The sequence below is a fragment of the Mesoplodon densirostris genome, chromosome 6 (assembly GCF_025265405.1).
Source record: "Mesoplodon densirostris isolate mMesDen1 chromosome 6, mMesDen1 primary haplotype, whole genome shotgun sequence".
In the NCBI taxonomy this organism is placed as follows: Eukaryota; Metazoa; Chordata; class Mammalia; order Artiodactyla; family Ziphiidae; genus Mesoplodon; species Mesoplodon densirostris.
The window spans coordinates 12,861,543-12,888,735 of NC_082666.1; the positions used below are offsets into that span (position 1 = coordinate 12,861,543).

General features: G+C 46.7%; 1 protein-coding gene across 1 annotated transcript in view; it reads left to right on the top strand.

Annotated features, from left to right (window-relative positions):
* The window catches only part of LOC132491938 (tubulin polyglutamylase TTLL11-like), a 94,275-nt gene extending 73,138 nt beyond the window's left edge, over positions 1–21,137 (top strand). The window contains 2 exon segments of the mRNA XM_060101008.1: positions 20,483–21,100; positions 21,102–21,137. Coding sequence (XP_059956991.1) covers positions 20,483–21,100; positions 21,102–21,137 — 654 coding nt within the window.
* Positions 21,138–27,193: the final 6,056 nt, after the last annotated feature.

Genomic DNA, 27,193 nt, shown 5'->3' on the forward strand with positions numbered 1-27,193 from the left:
CAAAGAGAAATTATGAAAATTGCTCTTGCTTGTCCGTACCTTCTTTCCTCATCTCCAAAGAAATGAAAAAAAAAAATCGTTCCCATTCTTTTGCTCAACTTCCTTTCTGTATACTCGCTTCTTGGAGGAGACCTAATGAAAGGAGAAGCAAAGTAGAGATTCGGATTTAGAAAGGGGTCGTAACTGAATTCTCCGGCCTTGTTAATGAAATCATTCCCTTGTCCTTTCCTGTCACCCAAACATACAGCCCTGCTTCTCCCCTCCTTCTGAAACTAACCCCACATGTATTCTAGGAGCATTAGAAGATTAAGATACAAGGATTTCTTTGGCTGGGGTGGATCTAACAGCAGTGTTTCTCCATCCTCTTGGACCTAGTGTCCCCCTTCTATTTTCTTCTAACGTTTTATTTTGATAACATTTCAGACTTACTGAAAAAGTGTAAGAATAATACAAAGATTTCTATACATCCTTCACTCAACCCCAAATCTCAACATTTTTCCGCCTTTACTTTCCCTCTCTCTCTCTCTCCCTCTCCTTTTTGAGAGTAAGTTGCATATACGATACCCCTTTATCCCTAAACGCTTCTGCGTGCCTTTCCTAAATAAAAGAGCATTGCCTTTCATAACCACAGCGTAATTATCAACATTGTGAAATTAACATTAATCCGACACTATCATCTAGTCTAGTCGTGTCCAGAATTTATGCAGATTTGGACCATCGTCCCAGGAACATAGAGCACCAGAAAGTGTCCCCATCACACACGCCAACTAACTGTCATGCCTGTTTAGTCCCCTGGAAGCTGGAAAAGCTTCTTTGTCTCTGTGTGTGTTTCATGACATTGGCATTTTTGACAAGTACAGGCTAGTTACTGAGTAGACTGCCCCTCAGTTTGGGTTTGTCTGGGTCTTCGTCATGATTAGATTCGGGTTATGCATGTTTGGCAGGAATAGTGCAGAAGCAGTGCTTTGTTTTTCACAGGGAGATCATCTCTGGGGGCACATGATGTCAGTGTGTCTTATTACTGGTGATGTTAACTTTAATTATTTGGTTAAGGTGGTGTCTGCCAAATTTCCACTGAAGAATTACTCTTCTCCCCTTTCTAATTAAGATAAGTATCTTGTGGGAAGATGCTTGAAGACTACGTACTATACTCCTCAAACTTTCACCCTCTAGTTTTAACGTCTGTTCATGATTCTTGCTTGAATCAGTTATTGTGATGGTTGCCAAATGGTGATTATCTGATTGCATCCTTCCTTCTACACTTGTTAGTTGAGTTTCGACTGCAAGGAAGAACTTTGCCTTCTCCTTTATTTATCTATGTATGCATGCCTATTAGTGTAGACTGGTGGATTCTTATTTGATTTGATGGATTATAATCCTTTACTATCATTATTTATTTCAATGCTCAGAGTCCCCAAGACTTGGCCAGTGGAGGCCCGTGTCCTGTTAGCAGCCCCTGTGACGCTTTTTTTTTTTTTTTTTTTTTGCTGTACACGGGCCTCTCACTGTTGTGGCCTCTCCCCTTGCGGAGCACAGGCTCCGGACACGCAGGCTCAGCGGCCATGGCTCACAGGCCCAGCCGCTCCACGGCATGTGGGATCTTCCCGGACCGGGGCACGAACCCATGTCCCCTGCATCGGCAGGCGGACTCCCAACCACTGCGCCACCAGGGAAGCCCCCCTGTGACTCTTTTGAGCACTCTCTTACTTCTGCCCCAGCAAGATGTTCCAGGCTTTTCTTGAATTCTCCCTGCCACAGCCTCGGAATCCTCCAAACCTCCAAGAAGCCCTAGTTTCTTTTGGTGGGCGCTAAGTGTGCTCATTGCTTCAGGGTTGTCATTCCAATGTCCTTCTCCTTTTATAAAAAATATTTTGTGACATTATCTTTACTATCCTGAAATGAAATACAATCAACCTACACCCATAGCAAACAAACAAACAAACACACAAATCCACCCTAAATAATTCTCTGAAGGAGAAAATAAAGAAAAGTTCTGTATGTTATATGTTTCAATAAGTAAATACTTTGGCACTGTTACACTAAAAGACGTAATGCAGTGGTTGAATGCTTGCACCTACCTGTAATGAAGAAATTTGGATATAAGAAAAGTAAGACGATTTGATTAAACATTATGGGGTCTCCCTCTCTCTCTCTCTCTCTCCATATATATATATATATATATATACACACACACACACACACACACACACACACACAAATGTGTATATACACAAATATATATTTCTTTATTTTGACATTTCAAGATATTTTTCATATGGAATCACTGCATGTTGTATGGGTGACTCAGGTACCATAAACCACCATGTCATCAGTCATATGACGCTTCTGAAATATTGAAAAACTCTTGACAAAATTCCAGGAAAAAAAAGGCAAAGTATAATTTTCCCTCCGTTTACATGACTGTTGCATCCCTGGAAAATTCTGATGTTCCATTTAAATCATGTGGAAAATTCTTTTTGTTGGCATGTGACATAGAGTTGGGTTCTGGGCTATCTCCATGTTCGCTATAAATGGGTCTTTCACTTCACGACTGTCCAGTGCACTACAGTTGGGCTGCCCCTGCCTACCGAATGCCAGCAATACCCTCCATTCACTGTGATAAGCAAACACTCTCCCAGAAATTCCCCAAACCCTCCCTAGATGGCAGTACCAACCTCACTGAGAACCATGGATGCATCTATGTGGAACAGACATATTTTCATCTCTCTTGCTTAACAAACACAGATCCTGTTATATTGCTTGAAGGTGTTTAATAGTTAACACCTTCCAGAATTACGTCTAACATGACAGTTTCCCTGATTCCCACCTTACTTTCAGAATGAGGATGACCCTCATCAGTTCCCCTGCCTGGGTGGGGAAGCAACCTCAGTCACCGCCTTGGGCCGTCAGAGCAAGCACGCAGGGAGGGTGTCAGCAGGAGAGAGGAAGGTCTGTGCCCTCTGAGAGCACAGCCCCATCCTTCTGGCAGTCTCGTCATAACCCTTGCTCATCAGAGAGAGTGTAGAAAGAATGCTGGTAGCCCTAAGCAGACAGACACCTCCATTGTACAGACGAGGAAACTGAGGCCCAGAGAGGGAAAGAGACTCAGCCAAGTCACAGAGTGAGTCAGAGACACTGATTAGGCCTAGAGTTGAAGCTGGTACCAAAGAACCATAGGAATTGGAAAGGACCTGAGAGAGCATCCAGGCCACACCCCTCTGGGTGAATCCCCTCCGCACCTGGACACGTGATCATCTTCAGAAATGGGCAATTTAATATTTTTCTAGGCGGTTCATTCCGCCTTGAGACTGCTCTAAATTTTAAAATATTCCTGAGTGGAGACCTTTCTACGTGTATCTCATCCTTCCTTCCCTGCCCCTGCTGGATGCAGTTTGCCTCTCTTGGTCCCGTGGAACATGTGTGTTCCCTGTAGACCCTAGGACAGCCTTTCCAAAATTTCAAAATTGTATCCACGTCTCCTGAGCTCTCAGTCTGTGGCATTGAACTTGGCACTGAGATTATTGTGATGAACACACCTGACATAGTTCTTGTACTTGCATAGCTTTTAGTGTAGTAGGAAGGCAAATACTACACAAGTAGTGACACACAGGGTGAGGCTAAATAATCCCGTTTCTTTTTCCAAAGTGATCTAGTGGAAAAGCTTGGGTTCTGGCCACACTTGCAGTGATACCATCCATAGCTACACCTGTGGCCTTGAATTATTTCTACAGCCTCTATAAAATTCAGACAGTGATTGCCCCATAGGGCTGTTGGCTGATGAACACAAGATAGAGGATTAAATAAGAACGCTGCACAGCCCCTGGCACCAGATGCTCAGAAATGATCATTTCTTTCTCTTGTTCTTTTCCTTCCCACTGTGTGACATGTTTGAAGCAGCTTCTAGATATTTAGACAGGGCTTAAAGCTCGGAATAAAATAATTTATCAGAGTAAAGACACTCAGGCTTATCTCTGCTGCTCTTGACCTTTGTTAGATAACCATGGGATGCTTTCAAAATGATACGGGCAAAACACTAACAAAGAGATCATGCCTATTTGGGTTCAAGTTGAAGGCAAAAAAGTAAATGGTCTTGGATTAACTGTTGTATGTTTAATGTTATAATATAGATATTGACTCATATCACCGTTGACTAATGTCACCATATCACTGTATCTTATACATTGAAATTACAGTCAGTCCACATTATTATTCTGAATATATGTGAGCTGCTTCAGTGTTCTCCAAGCGCATTATCATTTTTAAAGTGCTCCCTGGCCACGCACGTCTGGGAAAGGCTGGACTAGAGAGGTTTATTCTGATCTTCATTTGATGGATGAAGACATTTATGCTGTAGTGTTACAAACCCTACTATTTCTTAGACATATCTCTGTGGGCTGTTTAGTTTGTGGGATTGTATCCTGAGATCCTGAAATGCTGCTCTGTCGGGGTTGTAGCATAGCTATCCTGACTTTATGGGTCATAGGTGAGGCATCCCCTAGAGAGGCTGGTCTTTCCAACATCAACATCAGGGGATCTGTTGGCCAAGCCTCTGGGGTATCTGGCTGTGCTTCTAGGTCATGGGAGAACACTGTCTTCTGCCATCTGAGGGCACATGGAAGAGCCCTGTCATGCTGGGATGAGAGTGTCTGTAAACAGAATGAGCTAATGGCTCATCTCTGTTTATTTCCCTTCTGCCCTCTCTGAGTCATTCATAAAGTCTTTTAGAGCCTGGGCGCATCTGGGCTTCAGGGAACTGAGTAGAATTGGAGCCCATGCTTGGTTCAGAGCATTAAAGGGAATCAAACTCCCCTCCTGTCCTAAGTCCATTGTGGTGGGGACAGTGCCTCGTGAGATAACCCCAAAGGGAAGGTGGATTTGGGGGGAACAGTTGGGCAGCCTGATCGCACACAGAGAGACGGCCTCCACCGCCCCTCTCTGGTTTATTAAAGAAGCAGGAAAGTTTCCTTACAGGTGACCACCGAGGTCAGGAAGGGGACACTAGGCCAACATTGCCTGTGAGCCATCCAAGAGCTTAGCCAAAAGTCCTGTTGTCCAGTGGCCACCTGCTACCATTGAGATAAAGCTGGGAGGGAACCATACTGTTTATTTAAGGAAAAGTGGCTTACAGAGCTGGCCTTCAGGGCACAGTGGGAGTTCCTTTGTAAACCTCAGCCCAGCTGCCTTCCAACCATCAGGCTCACTTAGAATGCCACAGAGCTGCATGGTGATCAAAGCCGTGTAAAAGTAATTCCTTACATGTCAACACCTTCCTGCTTCTCCTTGAAATTTAAATCAGCGGTTGAAATCCCGGGGCTTGCAGGAGATCTCGTTCTCACTCTCCTGGTGTAAATGATCAGGGCTTCCTGGATAGGCACTTGGCTGCCAGGCCACGTCCTCAGAAGAGACTCGTTTCTTGGTTTGTCGGTTTCCACCCAGTGCCCTTGTGGCAGAGGTCAGGACTGTCACCCTGCGGCGTCAGCAACGCAGTGCCGTCCATGCCTGCCTGGCCAGCTTGAGCCGGCGGACCCGGCGACAGTCCGTGCCATTGGGGCTTAGGGCAGCGAGTGCCCAGGTTCATGCCCCCGGTCCCCGGAGTCACCTCAGACTTCCCTGCCTCCTCCTATCTTGCTGTTTACCCTTCCTGCCTTCCTGGCATTTTGACTCATCACTTCCAGCTGTGTGATTCACAGGTCACCTGACTTCTCTGAACCTTTTATTTGTAACAGTATTAAAAACAAGAGCATGCACATACACAAACGATAACTAAAGAATAAAGCAAAAAATAAAAATATTTGGGGCGAAATGGGTGAAGGTGGTCAGAAGGTACAAGCTTCCACTTATAAAATAAACAAGTCTCGGGGATATAATGTACGGCATGGTGACTGCGGTTAATAATACTGTATTGTATATTTAGAAGTTGCTGAGAGAGTTGATCTTAAAAGTTCTCATCCCAAGGGGAAAAAAAAATTAACTATGTAAGGTGGAAGATGTTAGCTAGACTTATTGCAGTGATCATCTTGCAATATATACAAATATCAAATCATTATGTTGTACACCTGAAGCTAATATAATGTTATATGTGATTATATTTTAATTTTTAGAAAGCTTATAAATATATAACTTATGTTTAACTAAGAAGTGATAGCTAATAAACTGAAAACCTGGTAGTCCCTACCCCCAAAAAAAGATAATAAGAGTGAACACTCATGTAGCACTTAATATATGCCCAGCACCATATTTTAAGAGACCTTTACATACATGAAGTCAGGGGTCCCCAACCCCCAGGCCAAGGACCGTTACCAGATTGTGGTCTGTTAGGAACTGGGCCACACAGCAGGAGGTGAGTGGCGGGCAGGAGAGCAAGCAAAGCTTCATCAGTATGAACAGCCCCTCCCCATCACTCACATTACTGCCTGAGCTCCCCCTCCTGTCAGATCAGCGGCAGCACTAGATTCTCATAGGAGCGTGAACCCTACTGTGAACTGCACATGCGAGGGAGGAGCTGAGGTGGTGATGCTAGCACTGGGGAGCGGCTGCAAATACAGATGATCATTAGCCAAGAGGTTTGACTGCACAGAGACCATCATAAATCAACTGCTTGCAGACTCATATCAAAACCCTATCAGTTTAAAGATGATACAAATAGATGGAGAGATATACCATGTTCTTGGATTGGAAGAATCAACATTGTGAAAATGACTCTACTACCCAAAGCAATCTACAGATTCAATGCAATCCCTATCAAAATACCACTGGCATTTTTCACAGAACTAGAACAAAAAATTTCACAATTTGTATGGAAACACAAAAGACCCCGAATAGCCAAAGCAATCTTGAGGAAGAAAAACGGAGCTGGAGGAATCAGGCTCCCTGACTTCAGACTATCCTACAAAGCTACAGTCATCAAGACAGTATGGTACTGGCACAGAAACAGAAATATAGATCAATGGAACAGGATAGAAAGCCCAGAGATAAACCCATGCACATGTGGTCACCTTATTTTTGATAAAGGAGGCAAGAATGTACAGTGGAGAAAAGACAGCCTCTTCAATAAGTGGTGCTGGTCAAACAGCTACATGGACAGCTACATGTAAAAAATGAAATTAGAACACTCCCTAACACCATACACAAAAATAAACTCAGAATGGATTAGAGACCTAAATGTAAGGCCAGACACCATCAAACTCTTAGAGGAAAACATAGGCAGAACACTCTGTGACATAAATCACAAAGATTTCTATACATAAATCACATGACTTCAGTGCCTTAATAAATCACAGCAAGATCCTTTTTGACCCACCTCCTAGAGAAATGGAAATAAAAACAAAAATAAACAAATGGGACCTAATGAAACTTCAAAGCTTTTGCACAGCAAAGGAAACCATAAAAAAGAAGAAAAGACAACCCTCAGAATGGGAGAAAATATTTGCAAATGAAGCAACTGACAAATGATTAATCTCCAAAATGTACAAGCAGCTCATGCAGCTCAACACTAAAAAAACAAACAACCCAATCCAAAAATGGGCAGAAGACCTAAATAGGCATTTCTCCAAAGAAGATATACAGATTGCCAACAGACACATGAAAGAATGCTCAACATCGTTAATCATCAGAGAAATGCAAATCAAAACTACAATGAGATATCATCTCACACCGGTCAGAATGGCCATCATCAAAAAATCTACAAACAATAAATGCTGGAGAGGGTGTGGAGAAAAGGGAACCTTCCTGCACTGTTGGTGGGAATGTAAATGGATACAGTATGTATGTAAATATGTAAATATGGAGAACAGTATGGACTTCTCTTAAAAAACTAAAAATAGAACTACCATACAACCCAGCAATCCCACTACTGGGCATATACCCTGAGAAAACCATAATTCACAAAGAGTCATGTACCAAAATGTTCATTGCAGCTCTATTTACGATAGCCAGGACATGGAAGCAACCAAAGTGTTCATCAACAGATGAATGGATGAAGAAGATGTGGCATGTATATACAATGGAATATTACTCAGCCATGAAAAGGAATGAAACTGAGTTATTTGTAGTGAGGTGGATGGACCTAGAGACTGTCATACAGAATGAAGTAAGTCAGAAAGAGAAAAACAAATACTGTATGCTAACACATATATATGGAATCTAAAAAAAAAATGGTCATGAAGAACCTAGGGGCAAGATGGGAATAAAGATGCAGACTTACTACAGAATAGACTTGAGGATACGGGGAGGGGGAAGGGTAAGCTGGGACAAAGTGAGAGAGTGGCATGGACATATATACGCTACCAAACATAAAATAGCTAGTGGGAAGCAGCCTCATAGCACAGGGAGATCAGCTCGGTGCTTTGTGACCACCTAGAGGGGTGGGATAGGGAGGGTGGGAGGGAGGGAGATGCAAGAGGGAAGAGATATGGGGACATATGTATATGTATAACTGATTCACTTTGTTATAAAGCAAAAACTAACACACGATTGTAAAGCAATTATACTCCAATAAAGATGTTTTAAAAAAAAAACAACCCTATCAGTGAGTGGCAAGTGAAAACAAGCCCAGGGCTCCCACTGATCCTGCACTATGGTGAGTTGTATAATTATTTCATTGCATATTACAATGTAATAAAATAGAAATAAAGTGCACAATAAATGTAATGTGCTTGAATCATCCCGAAAGCACGTCCCCGAACCCCGGTCCATGGAAAATTTGTCTTCCAAGAAAACAGTCCCTGGTGCCAAAAAGGTTGGGAACTGCTGCATGAACTCATTCAGTCCTCAAGATATCCCCTGTGAGGTAGATATATTATCCCCATCATATCCATGAGGAAACTGAGGCAGAGAACTTAGGTGCTTTGCCCAAGAACACATAGTAAAAACATCTTTTAAAATAAAAAAAATAAGAAAGAAAAATCAATATCAGTAGCTTTCTCAGAGCATAGCTGTGGGGATTAAGTAAAGTAATGAATGTAAGGCATATAGTAGGTGCACATAAATGGTAGTTATTCTATATTATTATTATTATTTTATTTATTTTTTTTTTGCGGTACACGGGCCTCTCACTGTTGTGGCCTCTCCCGTTGCGGAGCACAGGCTCTGGACGCGCAGGCTCAGCGGCCGTGGCTCATGGGCCCAGCCGCTCCGCGGCATGTGGGATCTTCCCGGACCGGGGCACAAACCCGTGTCCCCTGCATCGGCAGGCGGACTCTCAACCACTGCGCCACCAGGGAAGCCCTCTATATTATTATTAATTACATTTAAAAATGTTAAGTGGTGAGCTTTCCTCTTAGAACTGGTACAGGAACCCTGAGAGATGATATGGTTTAGAAGAAAAAGTACAGCCTTCGGGGTTTCGAACCCACACCTGGGTTCAGATTCTGGCCCCCTATGGTAAAACCTGTCTGGCCTTGGGGAAATAACTTACCCTTTAAGTCCCAGTTTCCTCACCTGTGATAGGGAGGGATAACAGTATTAGGTTGGACTATATGAAATTGCTGATATCCCTATGGCTGTTTTTGATCTAAAAAAATAGCAATTTCATCTGCCTCACCCTTTAATGCCTACCTCATAGGGTTGCTTGTAAGCATTGAAAAGCATACATGGGGCCACCCAGCACAGAGCCTGGATTGCAGTGCTTCAAGTGACTTAGGAAGCTCTTGCAGTATTAATAGTTGAGGAACACGAGAGGAGTTGAGGTCGGTACAATGTGTAAAGAAGGAGAAATGTCAGAATTGGGGGACTGGGTGCGGGTGGGTGATGTGGGGGAAGGTAGAAACTAGGGTGACTCCCAGATTTCTGGCCTGGGGACATGGTACTATTTACTGATACAGGGAGCGCAGGAGGAGTAGCTATGAGGAGAGAGACAATGGATTAGTACTGGCCACGTGGAATTTGTGGTGCCTGTGGAGATGTCTAATTACATGGGACTGGAGCCCAAGAGAGAAGTGTGTGCCAGAGACAGAAAACAGGGAGTCAGCTGCATCCAGGGCGTATGGAACTGAAGTCCCAGGCTCAGATGAAATCCCCCAGGATAGCATTTGAAGTCATGTTTCCTGTGATCCCGGACCAAACACAACAACAATTGAACAAAGTGAGACGGTGAGTCGGGTTCCAACCAGCGTTTGCCGAGTCTCACACCGTCCAGGTTCCCTGCTAGGTGGGGACAGGACAGAGCAGGGAAATCTAGACATGCGGGAAATCTAGACATCCTGTCCTTGAGGAGTCAGCAGTTAACTCAGCTTCTTTTTTGTAGGGTCTCGGAGGGTGGGGGGAAACCTCTGGTTACAAAGTATAAAAGTGAAAATGCTATTACCCATCTTGTAGGACTGGATCTCATGGATACATCCTGACATGCCTAGCCCGACCCTTTGCGCTCATCAATACCGCAAACAGCGATGCTGTTTTAGCCTAAAGAACACCTGGGTGGGGGGAGGACACCTGGTTTGAGTGTTGCAAAATATGACGTTGATCTTCTTGTATTTTTTTAAAGTTCAGTGTAAAGCGTGGCAAGAATGCAGGGGACAGACATAAGGACTGGTGCTGGGAAGCAGGATAAAGCTAAGGCCGGTGGTCTGAGGCGCTTTTGATCATAACGTGGTTGTATGTATTTGGAGGTGTGTGTATTTAGCCCGTTCATTAGCAGGAAACCCTCAGTATTGGAGAAATGTGTTTAGCTGGAAGGGGGCTTACTCAGCAATCGAGTGTTATGTGTTCCAGGTGGGATCAGCTGGGATGCCCTCTGGAATCTCAGTAGGAAACTGTGGGGAAGAGAGGAAGGTGGGTGGGTGTGAAGCTGCTGAGGCCAGGGACTCTGCTGGGGTGACCCACACAGGAGCACAGAAATATGAGGCTGCCATCCAAGGGGACCAGCCAACAGCCGAGGGTCAGAGACAGGCCCAGTCACCAAGGGCAGCGCTGTGGACAACGCAGGCAGGCGTTCAGACTCCAGCCCGGTAGGTCGGGGATGAGCCTCAGTAAGGAATCCGGATGATGATCAGGGAACCGAGGCAGAATAATAAAAATGAAGTAAAATGAAATAATAAAGACTGATACTGTGTTAAGTACAAATGGAAGACATTATTGAATCCTCACAGTATCCATAGAAAGCATGCCCTATTCTCCCAGTTTTACAGGTAAGGACACTGAATGCAGACAGGTTAAGTAGCTTGGCCAGGGTCGTCCAGCTAGGCGGTGTCTAGGAGATTGGAACCCCTTGCCCCGGCTCTGCTGCCCCCCACAGATACTCAAGCACAGGGACCTGGTGGAGGTAAAGGGCAGCTGCAGCCTGGGGGCCCCCGTGCGCTCAGGGATCCCCAAGGCCCGTAGGCTGCAGCTTCAGGCTCGTCCTTAGCCGGCCTGGTTGGAGCCCACGTGTTCGGGGATGAGGGGGAGTTGGGGAGTGGGTGGGGGAGGCCAGGCAGTGAGCCAGCTGTCCTCGTGTTCCCACTCTCCCCACTCAGCTCCAGCAATAAGGGGTTGGTGTTGAGAGCAGACCTGAGAGGAAAATGGGCAGTTTCATGAAATGAAGGGTTCCTTCCTAGGAAGCAGGTTTTATAGTCCCAGGTGTGTTCTATCCAGAGTGGCTTTCTGATTGCTCACTAATGATGGATAGATTATGGCCCACATAAAGCTGCTGTTCACTGAAAGTGGGATCCATTACTTGACGTTGACAACAGGCTGGGTTTGGGGCAAAGCTGGTGGAGAGGCTCCTCTCTCCTCATCAGAAGCGCCGGCCTCCCTAGCAGCCCAGTGACGCCGTGTCTGCCTTCCAAGTAAATCGGAGGCCATCTTCAAAAGAAAGGACAGGTGAGCCCAGGGCTGCTGCTTCGATTCTGCCTTCTAGCTGGGTGACTGCAGGCTTCTGACTTTACACTCTGCGCCTCAGTTTCCTCATTTGCCCCAGAACGGAGATTCGAGGATTAAATAAGGTGATTTCTCTGGAAAGCAGTGAAATTTATTATAACACCAAATAAATGTGATGTTACTTACTCCCAAGGACTCTTCGAAAGACCTCTTCAGATGCCGAATCCATTCGTGTAGAAAGAACTTCGGGTTGGAAATCTGGAGATTTTATGTTTTAGGACTGCCTCTGCCACTAGCAGTGTGGCCCTGGGCAAGTCTCCAGTTTGTTTGTAAAGGTGTGTGTGTGTGTGTGTGTGTGTGTGTGTGTGTGTGTGTGTGTGTGTGTGATGGTTCCTGGCGTGCAGGCTGGGTGTGAAGGCACAAGGCAGCTCTGGGGCTGTAGAGAAGCCCTCTTCTAACCCTGGGGGCCCCAGCAAAGGCGAGTTGAGCCCTGTCAGCTGGCCTGTCACTTTGCTTTCCCACAACTCTCTCTTTCCTCATTCTACCTATTAAACAGAAGTTCAACTGCTTGGAGTTTTCCCAAAGAACACGGTTGTCACGGAAAGATCTCAGACTTTAGACTCTGACCAACTTGGTTTCAAATGATAACTTTATGCTTGTTAGCTGTGTGACGTCGGCCCTGGGACTCCACCTCTCTGAGCCTCTATTTCCTTGCAGGGTTGTTGTGAAGATGCAGTAGCTCATGGCTGTAAAGGATAGAACACAGAACCTGGGTTCTACAAATGGTCGTTTTTCCCTTTCCTCTTTCTCATTAAGATAATTTTGTTTCTACAGGAGAAGTTCATTTATCTGGCAATCCTTAGTTAGGTGTGTACTAACTAATGTCCCTGGGGTTCATAAATGCCATAGTAATCAAGCTTCCTAATAAATTCATTTCAGAAAATGTTTACTGAGCACCCGCTTTTCTGGGAATAGTGAGTAAAATAAGGCTTGGTCTTTATCGTCAAGGAGCTCATAGTCAAATGGGAGAGAGATAATAACAATGAATAATAGTAATAGCCCACCATATGTTAGCCCTGGCAAGTCACATTCTTTAACTCGTGTAATCCTCACAACCACCCCACGGCAGAGGCACTGCTCTTACTCCCATTTTCCAGCTGAGCAAACTGAGGCACAGAGCGGTCAGAAAACTGTCGAGGGTTCCACAGCTAGTAAGGGGCAGCAGTGCTGGGCTTCGGAGCATTGCAGGCAGAGTCCGTGTGCTTAGCTCCCACAATATACTTAAAGATGCAACTATAATACACCATAGCTATAGACCTAAAGACACACACGCAGTCACATTACAGTGTGATGGGGATGTTTGCCATGGACGGGTTAAGATGTCACAGCCATGGGAGCACAGACGACAGACTCGAGGGGCCTTTCTGGAGGGTTATGGGCTAGGAAAGGATTCTCAGTGGGAATCTTTGAGCTGGGCCTTTGGTGCTGAGTCAGAGCCCTGCGGGCAAAGAAGAGGGAGGGAGGCGGGGGGAGGCAAGGCTTAGAGGCGTGCAGAGGGGTGGGCGGGAGGGGCAGGAAATGAGGCTGCTGAGATGCACCTGAGCTGCGGCTGGCCAAGGAAGGAGGGCCTTTTAAACCACGCCGCTGGGGAGTTGCGCGTGAATGATCAGCTGTACTTCCTTGGGCCTAATTAACGTGATTTCTTTTAAACTGTTCAAGTAAATCCAGGACGCTCATCAGTGATAAAACAAACAGGCTTTTTTGGTTGTTGTTGTTGTTTGTTTTGTTTTACCATTTAGGTTTTCTTAATTGGATCTCTTGGAAAGCCAGGGAGTGGGGGCGTGTTTGACAGGTGCCGTGATAGTTACTCCCATGGGGCCCATAGCTCCCCTACTAAACACTGGCCTGAGGGGTTTCTTTGGATACTCTTCCTTCAGTTCACCATATTCCCTGTCTGAGTTTAATCTCGGAGTCTCGGGCCTGCCAGACAGCAGTTGTTATTTTTGCTAATACGGGGAGAGTCGCCGTATCAGCATTAACCATCTATATAAGAGATTGGACCACACAGTCCCGTTCCGATAAACAGTGAGCGGCTTGAGGGAGGAGGTGACGTAAAATCCTAACCTGGCTTTGTGGCTACAGGTGCTCAATTAGTAGTCAATGAGGTGAGCTGCTCATTTCCCCACTCCCCGCAACCCCAGACCCGCTCCTCTTCCTGTGTCCCCTAAATCTGTAAATGATACCATCCCCCCACCCTGCTGACAACCCTCTCTTTCCCCTTCACCTCCATCCAGCCACCAGCTGCCCCCGAATCCACCTCTGTACCATTTCCGCATCCCAGCCCTGGTGCCACTGCCCAGCTCAGGCCCTCGGGCCTTGGATGGCCCTGTATCTTCCTGCAACTAGTCTCCTCCCTGCCAAGCCATCCTCCTCACAGACGTCAGAGTGATATGGGTGCCATGTCACCCAGTGGTTGAAAATCCACTAGTTGCCTACAGATCAAGTACAAACACAAGGTGTCTGGGAATCTTTTCTGCCCGTTCCCGCCTTGCATTCCCAGGTTCATCTCTCCCTCTCCGTACTTTCCCTGTGTAACCTGGTCCATCACAGAGGCTTCCTCCATCATCCGGGGGCCTGACCACGCCAGACCTCTCTCCTTCCTCCTAACCCCGCCTGCCGGCGTCCATTCAGGCTCGTCCTCTCTGCCCACCATGTCTACCCACTCCAGTCCAGCCAGAGGGATGTTTCTCCGGAACACATCAGATTGTGTAATTAAGTTCTCAGAACCCTTCAGGGGCTCACCATCACTTCGGGCCATTGTCCAAACTCCCCTAAAATGATACTCAAGACCCTTCCTCTTAGGCCCTGCCTCCTCCCCCAGCTTGATCTTCTTCCATTGCCCTACTTCACACACATCCCGCGTTCATTCTAGACATGGGCTCAGGAAACTGACTGCCTGCATTCAAAACCTGGTCCCAAGTCCTTTAGGCTGTGTGACCTTTGGCAAGTTACTTAACCTCTCTGGGCCTCTGTTTCCTTATCTGTAAAATAGACTTGCAGAGGGTTAAATGAGATAATACTTCGAACAGCACCTGACCCATAAGAAGTCCCCGTTGGTGTGTGCTAATGTTGTCGTTTTTGCTGTGGTGATCTGGCCCCTGTAAATCTCCCGAGTGGGATTTCCAGGGCGCTTCCCCCTCCACTTGCTGGCAGTTCTCTAGCCATCGGAAAGTACGTGGCTCTCTCCTGCCTTCGCAAAACTGCACCCCGGCAGCACGTTACCTGTTCTTCCTCCCCGCCTCACCTGTCTATCTCCCACCCTGACCCTTCCTGCCTGGCCCTCGGAAACCTGACTGTAGAGCGCCTCCTTCTCGCCTGCCTCAGAAGTCGCCTGGCACACTGGGAGTAGGAATTTGCCTCCACCAGGTGCGAGGCTGCCTTGGCTGAGGCTGGAAGGGGCTGCTCCCTGCCCCCTGTCCAGCATGTACTTTGTGACATCTGCTTGTCTACCAGAGGCTTGTTTTTGCCAAAGATCTGCTCCCTGTGCCCGTGACACCAAGGGTCTCAGTTGCTAAGATTGGATGCAAATCCACCCACGTGACAGAGGACTGCTCTAACTGGCTTTGACTTCCCTGGTATTGCAGACATGGTATTTCTCCAGCAATTGTCCTCTTACACGACCCCCCCACCCCGCCCACTGCTAATAATGTTTTGTGGCTTGGTATTCGGTGGCTGAATTTCTCTCCTGAAATACGTTAGCTTGCTTCTCCCAGATGCCCAGCTGACTTCCTCAAGTGCCTCATGAATACCAATGTGCATCCCAATGTGCTGATCACAGCGGCCCAGTATCAGCCCTCTGCTGATCAATGTCACTTGCGTGTTCGTAACACAGCCTTCCACTGTGGTGATGTCAAGATAAATCATTGTCCAGAACCTGTTCACTGGCAGAAGCCAGGGACCTCAGTGTGGCCCCCTTTATTGTATAGGTGAGTACAACAAAGCCCAGGAGGTTAGGTGACTTTCTTACAGTCACACAGTCAGAAATTACCTGACTAAATTGGGACTAGAATCCAGATTTTCTGGTTTTCACTTCAGTATTCTTTCTAACTCACCAAAAGCTATTTCTTTTCTTTTTTTAATTAAATTTTTAAACAACTTAAAGTGGTAAAATATGCATAACGTAAAATTTACCATCTTTACCATTTTTAAGTGTACCATTCAGTAGTATTAAGTATGTTCATATTGTTGTACAACCATAACCGTCATCCGTCTCCGGAACTTTTTCCATCTTCCCAGACTGAAGCTCTACCCATCACACACTCACTCCCCATTCCTCCCTACTCCCAGTCTTTGGTAACCACCATTCCACTTTCTGTTTCTATGAATTTGTCTACCGTAGGTACCTCATACAAGTGGAACCATATAGTATTTGTCCTTTTGTGTGATGGCTTCTTTCACTTAGCATAATGTCTTCAAGTTTCATTGTAGTGTATATCAGAATTTCCTTCCTGTTTATAGCTGAATGATACTCAGTTGTATGTATGTACCACATTTTGTTTATCCATTCATCTGTCAATTGACATTTGGGTTTCTCTCACCTTTTGGCTGTTGTCAGTAATGCTGCAATGAACATGGGCGTTCAAATATTTGTTCGCCAAAAGCTATTCCTTATGAAAATATAATTAGAGATACTTGCTGCTACCTACTGTTGCCACTTGTATTTTTTTTCCTAATGGTAAGTTTGGAAAATACAAAAAAACACACAGTGAAGAATATAAAAGTTGCTAATTTTATGTGGTATATACTTACAGGATTTTATACTCATGTTGCCCATGATTTTAAAAGTTTTATACAGACTGAGAGAGAATTTTAACAGGTAGGCCAATCTGTGTATTAGGGAGAACGCTTGAAATATATTTAAGGGACAGACAGCATAAGAACTCAGTGTAACCTTGGCCAACCGTGGCATTTTGGAGATGAGTTCATTCAAAGTATGAGCTTACCTTAACAGTAATACAGAGGGAACTTTTTGTGGTGGTGCTTCCTTAAGACTATTTTAACATCTTCTTTTAAAAAAATTTTTGTTGGAGTATAGCTGATTTACAATGTTGTGTTAGTTTCAGGTGTACAGCAAAGTGAATCAGTTACATCTATCTATCTATTTATCTATCTATCTATCTATATCTCAACTCTTTTTTTAGATTCTTTCCCCATATAGGTCATTACAGAGTATTGAGTAGAGTTCCCTGTGCTATACAGTAGATCCTTATTAGTTATCTATTTTATATATAGTAGTGTGTATATGTCAATCCCAGTCTCCCAGTTTATCCCTCCCCGCCCCCTTACCCCCGGTAACCATAAATTTGTTTTCTACATCTGTAACTCATTTCTATTTTGTAGATAAGTTCATTTGTAGCTTTTTTTGAGACTCCACATATAAGTCAGACAGAGACAAATATCATATTTTAACATCTTAATAGAGTATCCTACTGCTAAGAAGAATCGAATTTTGAATGGGGGTCTTTCCCAGTCACATTTCTTAAATATCCACCAGGGGGCAGTAAAAGACATAAAAATTTTCAACAGGGCCGATGAGTGCCTGGCAATCAGGTCACTGCATCCTTTTTGCATCTCTCTCAGCTATCCGTGCATACAGTTACAAGATGATGAATTTCACATCCAAGAGTATGTTTGGGTGAAACTGGCGATACCATCAGCTGTAACCCAATTGCAAGTCTTCCTCACATTCAGGCTAACATTAATGCGTAAAACTTCATTCAATGTGTTGGGCCCAGATTGTATTTTTATTTAATTCACGTTAGTCCAGCAATTCTTAAACGGAGTGAACACCAGAATTACCTGTCATGCTTTTTCCCAAATACACATGCCCAGGTCTCATCCCAGATCTAGAAAATCAGAATTTCTGGGGCTGGGGGCCTAGTTATATAGACTGTCTTTAGATTCTGGCCCATGAGGAGGGGTCACCCTTGAGTAAAACCTCAGAGGAACGTGAATGTGAATTCTGGAATTTTTTTTTCTTTTTTGAAAATAGAAGTTGCTGAAGGGTCTGGTGGCTTTGGGAACCACATGCAGAACAGCTATGAAGCTTTCCCATAAATGGTGCCTGTAGTAGACCAAGCCAGGAACCCAGACAGAAGATCTGGAATTAAGGCAGGCCTGGCAAACTCAGGATCTACAGTTACAGTTCCAAGAAGGCCATGCTCTGGGACCAAACTGTTCAGAGTACGGCCAGAGCTCAGATACTGTCTGCTATATTAAGAGAATCTTTCCTATAGTATTCAGGGGAAAGAAACCTTTAATTTTACCTTAGCAGAGGTAAAGATGGCACAGAGGACCTGCCGTGAGGTTAAAAGACTTCAGTTCTCATCCTAACCTTCCCACTAGCCAGTTAGGGAACCCAAGGCAAGTTACGTCACCTCTCTGAGCCTCAGCTTCCCTGTTTGAATTATGAGAGGATTAGATGCCATTGATCTCTGAGGATCCTTCCAGTTCTAAAAATTCAATGATTCTATTAGTATTAATAACCTTGATTTGTATGGCTCCAGTCTGGCAAACAGCAGAAAAAATATTCAGTAATGCAACGAATGACAGAGACTATTGACCATGTAGTTTAATTTATTTAAGGCATATGCACCGAATTCAAAGGAGAAAATATTGCAGCCAATAATATATTGAACTGTTAGTATCTTCAGCATAGCAAAAGCTTTCCAGAGGGAAAAATTACCCATTAGTGCAAACTTGACATTTTTTACTTCCTGGTCCATAACTGCCATTCCTCCAGTATGTTTATATTTATTGTAAAGGGCCAAATGTATGAATGCTTCAGATGAATATTAAATAACTACATGAGCATCAAGGTCATTGTCACAAAGAAGGCTCCATGGAGGACCCTGGGAGGCTGGCATTGATCTCCTGTGAAGTTCCATTCTCGAATCCTGCTGACAAGGGGAAACAATTGGTGTGGACCATTATTAAAGCTTTAAGCGTTTCTCCGTGTTAAAGATCTTTTACAAGCCCGGAGTAACTGATAGTGCCCAAGGAATTGGCAAAAGCTTCACTTAGAAATATAGGCTGGTCAGAGAGATAAGTAAAACCCAGAACACAGTTGTCCTGGGTTGGGCTTACGCAGCAAAGGTGCGTATCTGGTCGAGTCCAGCTCTAGGGCAAGCCGGCCCCGCACGGAGTTAGGGTTCAGAAAGGAAGGAAAGCTTGTTCAGGGGCTCTTTCATACCAGAAGCTGCAGAGAGAGCCGCTCCCTCTTTCAAATTCACCTTTAAATTTCCTCCAGCTTGTCCCCCAGGACAAGCGTCCGGGGCAACTGGGTGTGTGTTGAGTGATGCAGACCCACAGATCCACACTAACTGCACTGGTCAAGTGCCCAGGATAATTATGTGGGTGTCCTGCTGACCTGGAGCCAGGAGGAGAGCAAGTCTTAGGATGACAGAATCCAGTTTCAAAAGATCTCAACAGATTAAAGGATTGGCTGAGTCACGATGAACTTAATGAGAGATATAGATGGTAAACTAACAGCTCCCGTGCAGCCCTTCTGTGTAGTGTTGTGTTCTGCCCTGTGCACATTTCAGTTGATTTCCTCTTTACAATGACCCAGGGAGGAAAGGTTTTTATATCCCCATTTTTAGAACGAGGAAACGGAGACATGGAAGTACAGAGGAGGGTGCAAGCACTTCAGAGCCCTCCATCTAGATTCCAATCCCAGTTGTGCCCCTTAGTCTACCAGCAAGTTACTTCATCTTTAAAAATAGCACTAGGGGGGGCTTTCCTGGTGGCGCAGTGGTTGAGAGTCCACCTGCCGATGCAGGGGACACGGGTTCGTGCCCTGGTCCGGGAGGATCCCACATGCTGCAGAGCGGCTGGGCCCGTGAGCCATGGCCACTGAGCCTGCGCGTCCGGAGCCTGTGCTCCGCAACGGGAGAGGCCACAACAGTGAGAGGCCCGCGTACCGCAAAAAAATAAAATAATAAAATTAAAAAAAGCACTAGCCAGGCTTTATGGCTGCCTTTCATGTGTCAGGTTCTGTGGGCTTCGCCCTTTGCATTTATTATCTCATTTAATCCTCAGAACAATCTTTCTCCTATTTTACCGATGAGGAAGGCACAGATAAGTAACTTGCCCAAGGTCACACAGTAAGTAGACGGGCCAGGATATGAGCCCAGGCAGTCTGACTCCCAGGCCTGTGCTCTTCACAAGTACGGTACCGTCTCGGTTTCCTGTACCATGAAAAGGGAACAACCGTATGTTCTGGGAGGGTTAGATGAAATAACTTATGTAAAGCACCTCATGTAGTTGCCACACATGGCAGGCATCATAGATAATGCTAGACTATCATCATCACCATCACTATACTGTCATCAGTTAAATGACTCACTCAGGGTTAGAGCTAATAACTGGCAAACACCTGGCATTCAAACCCAGGTCCTGTGACTGAAAATCCGCTGGACTGTGGGGGACAAGATCGGGGGCAGTTTTAAGGTCACTGTCTCAGTGCCTAGTACAGCTTTTACCTCCCTGGTAGGTGCTGAGTGAGTCCTCACATAGGTGGGGCCTGTTTTTTTCACTCATTCACCAAACATTTGACGAGGTCCTGCTGTGTCTCGAGGGACCAGAGAGGACAAGAATACAGTGCTAACCATCCTTTTTCTCCCCCCAGGTTCGAATGGTGAAAGATGGGGACCCCTCCTGGAAGCCCACTTTTATTGTGAAACCTGATAGTGGTTGTCAGGGTGACGGAATCTACCTCATTAAAGACCCCAGTGACATCCGCCTGGCAGGGACCCTCCAGAGCAGGCCGGCGGTGGTCCAGGAGTACATCTGCAAACCTCTCCTTATCGACAAGCTCAAGTTTGATATCCGTCTGTATGTCCTACTAAAGTCCTTAGAGCCCTTAGAGATTTATATAGCCAAAGACGGACTCTCGCGGTTTTGTACAGAGCCCTACCAGGAGCCTCACCCCAGAAACCTGCACCACATCTTTATGCATTTGACCAACTATTCACTGAACATCCATAGTGGTAACTTTGTCCATTCCGACAGTACTAGCAGAGGCAGCAAAAGGACTTTTTCTAGCATTCTTTGTAGGTTGTCTTCCAAGGGTGTTGACATCAAGAAGGTCTGGTCTGATATCATCTCCGTGGTGATTAAGACTGTCATTGCCCTGACTCCAGAGCTCAGGGTGTTCTACCAGTCGGATATCCCCGCAGGGAGGCCGGGGCCCACGTGCTTCCAGGTAACCATCGCCAGTTCCCAGCCTGAGTTCTTGACCTTGATGGGGCCTTTGGAGGGCTCCCTGGCCTCGTGTGGGATGAGGGATGGGGTGGGACGGCCAGAGGGCTGGAGGGGTTGTTGCTGCCACGGGCTTTGGTGTGAAACCAGGGTCCAACTTCCTGCTTTCTGTTTGCTGGCTGTGTAATTTGGAGCAAGTTACTTCCATTTTCCTACCTGTAAAATGGGACCAGGAGTACCTCCCTTAAAGGATGCTTGTAGGAGTCAAACGAGATGTATGGACAACGCAGTGCCTCCCATTCATTTGTTCATTCTTTCTTCTAGCAATTTTTACCACCTGCTTAGTAGGGGCCAGGCACTGTTCAAGGCAGTAAGTCAGGTCCCTGCTGGCTGATGCAGAGAGTCTGCTGTCGTGGGAGACAAATAAGTTAAAAAGCAATTAGTACAAAGTGTCACAAGTGCTAGAATAGAGTAGGAAGTGTACCGGGCGCTGTGAGATTGGGGGACCATCTAACATTTTCTGAGCAGGAATGAGGGTGGCTGGGAAGACTTCCCAGAAGTAGCAGCAGTTAAGAACCTGGAGTAAGAGTTAGATGGAGCAGGCGAGGCTGGATAGGGCTGGGGAGACAAAGCGTCCTAGGGGAGAGATGTTTGCAGCCCTAGAGGTGAGTATGGCTGGAGGGTGGGGTTTGATGCAGAGATATGGAGGGAGTTGAGGAAGATAAGGTGGGAGAGATAGGTAGGATGTATGTCCTGGAAAGCTACGGGCAGGAGGGGCCACAGGAGGGTGCTAGCCCAGCACCGATGCACTCAGGTTTGTATGTTGCAAAGAACAAACTGGCCGCAGGGTGGAGAGTGGATTGTGGGGAGACTGGGAGCGGGGTGGAGGGGGGAACTGGTGAGCCGACTGCTTTCCTACGAGCAAGAGAGGATGCTGGCTTGGATTGGGAAGGGCTTGGTGGAGTTGGAGAGAATAGATTTGAGAGCCACTGAAGAGGTAGAATGGCCAGACTTGGTGATTGGCTGGGGCTGGGGGACAGTGGAGAGATGGTGGCGGGGGTTGGGGGGACTGTGTGGGGAGAACCCAGACCAACTCCCAGGCTTAGGCGCTTGGGTGGATGGAGAGAAGCCACCGACGGGGGACCAGCTTGTAGTGGCAGGGTGTCAGGAGTTGGACTTGAACTTGCCTTTGAAGGACCTGCGTGACATCCAGGTGGGGAGGTTGGGTGGACATTGGGCATCTGGGCCTGGAGTTTGGGAGAGAGAGATCTGGGCAGGAGAGAGATTGGGAACATCAGCGTTCAGATGGTCACTGAGCCCTGAGCGGCTACAGGGAGAGAAGAGGCCAGGAAGACCCCCATAAGCACTGCCATTCAAGTAAGGGACAGGCAGGGGGAAGGGGGGCAGCAAAGGGGGCCAAGAAGAAGTGGCTTGAGCCATAGAAGGGATGTCAGGGGAGGAAGCAGCCTAGATGCTTGGAGAAGAAGCACACGGGGGTCAGCCATGGCAAACGCTGCTGAGATGTCGCGTCAGACCCGAACGGAAAGTGTCCGTTGCACTTACTGACCCATGGGGTGATGGGACCGGGTGATGGTAGAGGGCAAAGCCAGTGCGCGGTCGGGGAGGAGACGGGAACGGGGGTGGCGCGTTCTTCCAGATCCTTTGGCCATGAAGGTGGTGGCGGGGGACTCGGAGTCCAGGGGCTTGGTAGGCACACAGTTTCCTGCCACCAGATAAATCGGAATAGGGAACAGACGGTACGAAGGAACACCTCTGGGACCCTCTCCATCCAATCTTTAAAGTTATTTTGTAGCAGTTAGTGTATAAGAAAGAATACATGGAACATGTATGTAAGCTACAAAACAAAACCACCAAATCATCATCCCCAGCCCACCTCCCAACCCAAGATCCCCAATTACTGTGCTCCTCCCCCATCCCATTTCTCACCCCGAGGTAATCATGGTCCCGAATTTTATGTTTATCATTTCCTTGCTTAAAAAAATCCTTTTATTATACGTGAATGTATCCCTAAGCAGTATATTGTTTTGCTTTGCTTGTTTTTGAGCTTTATAGAAAGACTACGGTCAAGGCCATAGTCTTCTGCAACCTTCTTTTCCGCTCTGTGTTGAGGTGGGTCGTTGGTGCTGTTTCATCTGCACTGCTGGGTCTTCCATTGTAAATAAGCATACTGTGTTCATCAGTTCTTCTGTCAATGAACATTTGAGTTGTTTCCAGTCCTTTACCTAAGACTGTGGCAGGAGAGGAACGGGTAGCGTGGAAGGGAGGGCAGGCAGTGGGGCAGCGTCTCTGATGGGCGGGGTGTTCCTTCCGCAGCAGAGGAGGAGGCTGGTCCCAAGGTGCGGCCCCAGGTCCAGAGAGGTGAGCCGGGCGGCTGGACACCCGTCAGCGGGATTTTCAGGCAGGCTGGCAGAAGCCTTTGCAGGGGGAATTCAGGCAGTGATCAGTTCCAGGAAGGGCTAATTGTCATCCAGAGATCTGTCCTTAGGCACTCGGCTCCAGATTCTCGTTCCCAGGCAGGATGTCTAGCTCAGCCATCAGGTAGGTGGTTTAGGGCCTTAGAAAGGGGAAGTGGGCAGAGCTTAGAGGCAGGACCAGAGAAAACAAGTCCTGGCTTGAGCCATCAGAAGGTTAGGGTGAAGGAGAGAGTTGCAACTTGGAGGCATCCAGGGGTCATCCCGGGGGACTGTGTGGTCACATCTGTTCGACAGTGACAGCTATTCCAGGAGTATCATGTGGGCCGGCATGCGTGGCCAAGCCACAGAGCCCTGGCACAGCGAGGGTGCAGGGTGGAGGGCCAGGGCGGTGGTTTTGCTGCTTGTCTTGCTGTGGACAGGAGGCATGCGGCGGCCATGGGGTGGAACCAGCGGACCAACTGGAGGGCAGACAGGGAGGGAGCCACTGGTTTGGACGGATCACGTCTAGCAAATGGAACCACAACCCTGTGACCGTTTTCCATTGCTTGACCACACTAAGTGCTGCCAGGCCTGGGGTCAGGAGAGGAGCACAGGGCCGGAAGTAACCCTCCAGGAGGATCTCGTCCTCTTCCCAGCGGTGGGACCTTGGGCACGTTTCTTCACCACCCTGAGCCTCTGTTTCTTTCTCTGTGAATCCCCGACACTCACTTCCCTACCTGCCTTCTTTGGAGGAGTCTGAAGTAATGAAGGCGAAGGTATAAAGCATTAGATGTTTAAAATCTGTTTTATCGTATATTTCAGATTCATAGTGATTGAGAAAGTAGTATCTTTTTCTCCTTGGATTCCTCTCTTGCTTCCTTTAGTCTTATCACTTGTTAAAACACTTGTTAGTTTGGATCTCAAGCACCTGAACTAACTTGGAACCCAAAGATTTAGGGACAACGTATGGTCTGCCATTGCCTTGCTGTGTGATTTTATATTAGTCACTTAACTTCTCTGTGCTTCAGTTTCCTCACCTACCTCACAGAGTTGTTGTGTGACTCACACAAGATAAAGATGATGAAGCGCTTTGTAAACTCTAATGTTCTGTGCATACATAATGAATTATTTCTTTGTCATGGATGCCCGTTTTGCTTGTAGCCTGGGCCTGGCCCATATTGTAGCATTCCCGGACATACACTCAAAGCCAAGAAAATTACATTTATCTTAAACATGTGACCGTGACCCCTTTCCAATCACAGCCGCAATAACTACTTGGGAAATCGTGATGGCCCAGAGCAGGGGCTGGCGCAGCCAGGCTGTGGGCAGGTTTCCTGTAATCTGTTGCCTAGGAACATGGCTGCCCTGTCATTCTGGCCTGTCCCCCTGTCATTGCCCAGGCAGCCCCAGCAAGATATTCCCCTGTCAGTCTTTTTGAGGGCAGCTCTGTGACCCTGGCTTAGAGAGCCAGGTCCGTCTGGGTGTAGATGATTCATGTGGCAGAAATGCACACACAGAGGAAAGGTTTCTAGCTCAGCTTTCGCGGACATTCTTTCCCAATTTCATCGCTCGGTTTCTATCTTCCTCTAGCTCCGGGTCCACCTCTCTCCTTGGCCGCAATCCTTTCCCTCCAGTGTCGGGAGGAGGCACCTTCCCTAAAGGCTGAGGTGCTTCTCCTTTTCCTTCTTTGCTCTTTTGACCTCCTCCCTCCCCGTCAGCCCCAGACACCCCACGGGAAGGAGGCAAAGGAACAGCCTGGTGCTCACGCACCGGCTCGGGTTTTGTTCTCGGATGCCCTGGGCTTGAGCTAACCCCAGCTCCTCCTTCCAGCAACTCTAGCTGGAGAGCTTGGCAAGTTACCCTTTCTCTGCCTCAGTTTCCTTATCTGCAAATAGAGATAATATTGTATTTGGACCGGCCTCACAGTTGTTGTGAGACTGAATGAGAGAAAGCTGTGTGGAACAGTACCCAGCAGGTAGGAATCCCTTAATGAATGATATTATTATTACATTGTTTGTTATCTGTAACAACAATCGTTCTCAAACTGGTCTGTGAAGAAGTGCCTTGAACTTACGGGGAAACCATGAAATAGTCACATTTCCAACTTAATGGAACGCCGGTGTTCCAAGGACCACAGTTTGAGAAACAAGTCCTGGCACCGGTTGCCTCCCAGCCTGGCCCCAGCCTCGCTTCCCCGTCCTCCCTGAGCCCCACGAACCTGCCGAACAAAGCTGATTCCTGTCTCCTGGACATCACTTGTGTTTCCCCCACTTCTGCCTGTTGGTTCTGTCTTGGCCTCTGCCATGCTCTCCGCTCTTCTCCCTCCTTTTTGAAATTCAGTGCTGACAAGGTGCTGCTCAAATCCCACCTTCTCTGTCAAGCCTTCCTTGACCACTTCTGACATTTAAGCTTCTTTCTTCTTCTAGACACATCTGCTGGTCACCCACTGAGACGAGCCCTGAGCTAGCTGTGGGACATGTGGTTCTGGGTAAGAGGCAGTCTGTCCCTAAGAGGTGCACAGTGTAGTGGGGAGACTGCCACGTGGGAGTAATAAATGCTATAAGGGGGCACGTACAGGAGCAGGGAGAGCACAGAAAAGGGAGCACTTAACTTTGCCAGTTAACCCAGTCAAGGAAGGCTTCCCAGAGAGGAGATGCTCAAGCTGGAGCTTAAGGCATGGAGAAGAATTTGCCAAGCAGAAAAAAGTGAGCGACACCACACCCTCCTGGTTTCCCTCCTATCTCACTGGCTGCTGCTTCTCAGCCCCTTCTGCGCCTGCCAGTGACGGCAATCCCAGCTCCTCTCCTCTTGTCTACGATCGCTTCCTAAACGATCTCTTCTAGCCCCATGGCTTTAAGTACCAGCTATGTGCTGGTCACTCCTATATTTGTATCTCCTGTCTTGACTTCTGCTGGAGTTCCACACTGGTCTATCCAATTGCCCGCTTTAATTTTCTACTTGGATTTCTGGTGGGCATCTCCCACCTGACATGTCCAAAATCAAACTCTTGATTTCCCTTCCAAACTTACTCTCCCACTGTCTTTCGTATTTCAGTAAAGGAATAGCATTCAGTTACTCAGACTAAACCCCGCCCCCCAGTTTTAATATTTCTTCTTTTCTCCTCCTTCCCACATTTAATCCATAAGCAATTCTTGCAGATATACTTTAAAATGCATCCTACATGTAACCACTTCTAACCAACTCCCCTGCTTCCATCCCAGTCTAGGCAGCCATCACCTTGTACTTGTATCACTGCAGTAGCCTCCTAATTGGTGTTCCTTTTCCCACCCTTGCTGCTTGTAGCCTATTTTTCTCACTGTAGCCAAAGTGACTCTTTTAAAACATGTCAGATCAAATTACTTCCCTGTGTAAACTCTCCAGTGGCTTTCTCATTGCACTTAAAATCCTGGCTCCTTACCATGGCCTACAAGATGCTGCATGGTATGTCCCCTGTCATTCTATCTGACCTCATCTCCTGTCTCCCTCTTGCTGTTTGTTCTTGCCATTCCTCCTGCCTGGAAGGCTCTTCCTCAGCTCTTCAAATAACTTATTTGCTCACTTCATTCAGTCCCTGTTCATACGTCACCTGCCAAGTCTTTTGCTTCTGGTCATGATGGAGTAACAAAGACTGGACTTAGCCTTCTTTAGAAAACAACTAGAATAACACACAAAATACATGAAATAAGTGTTTTCAGATTTTGGACAACACATAGCTATGCATTGTG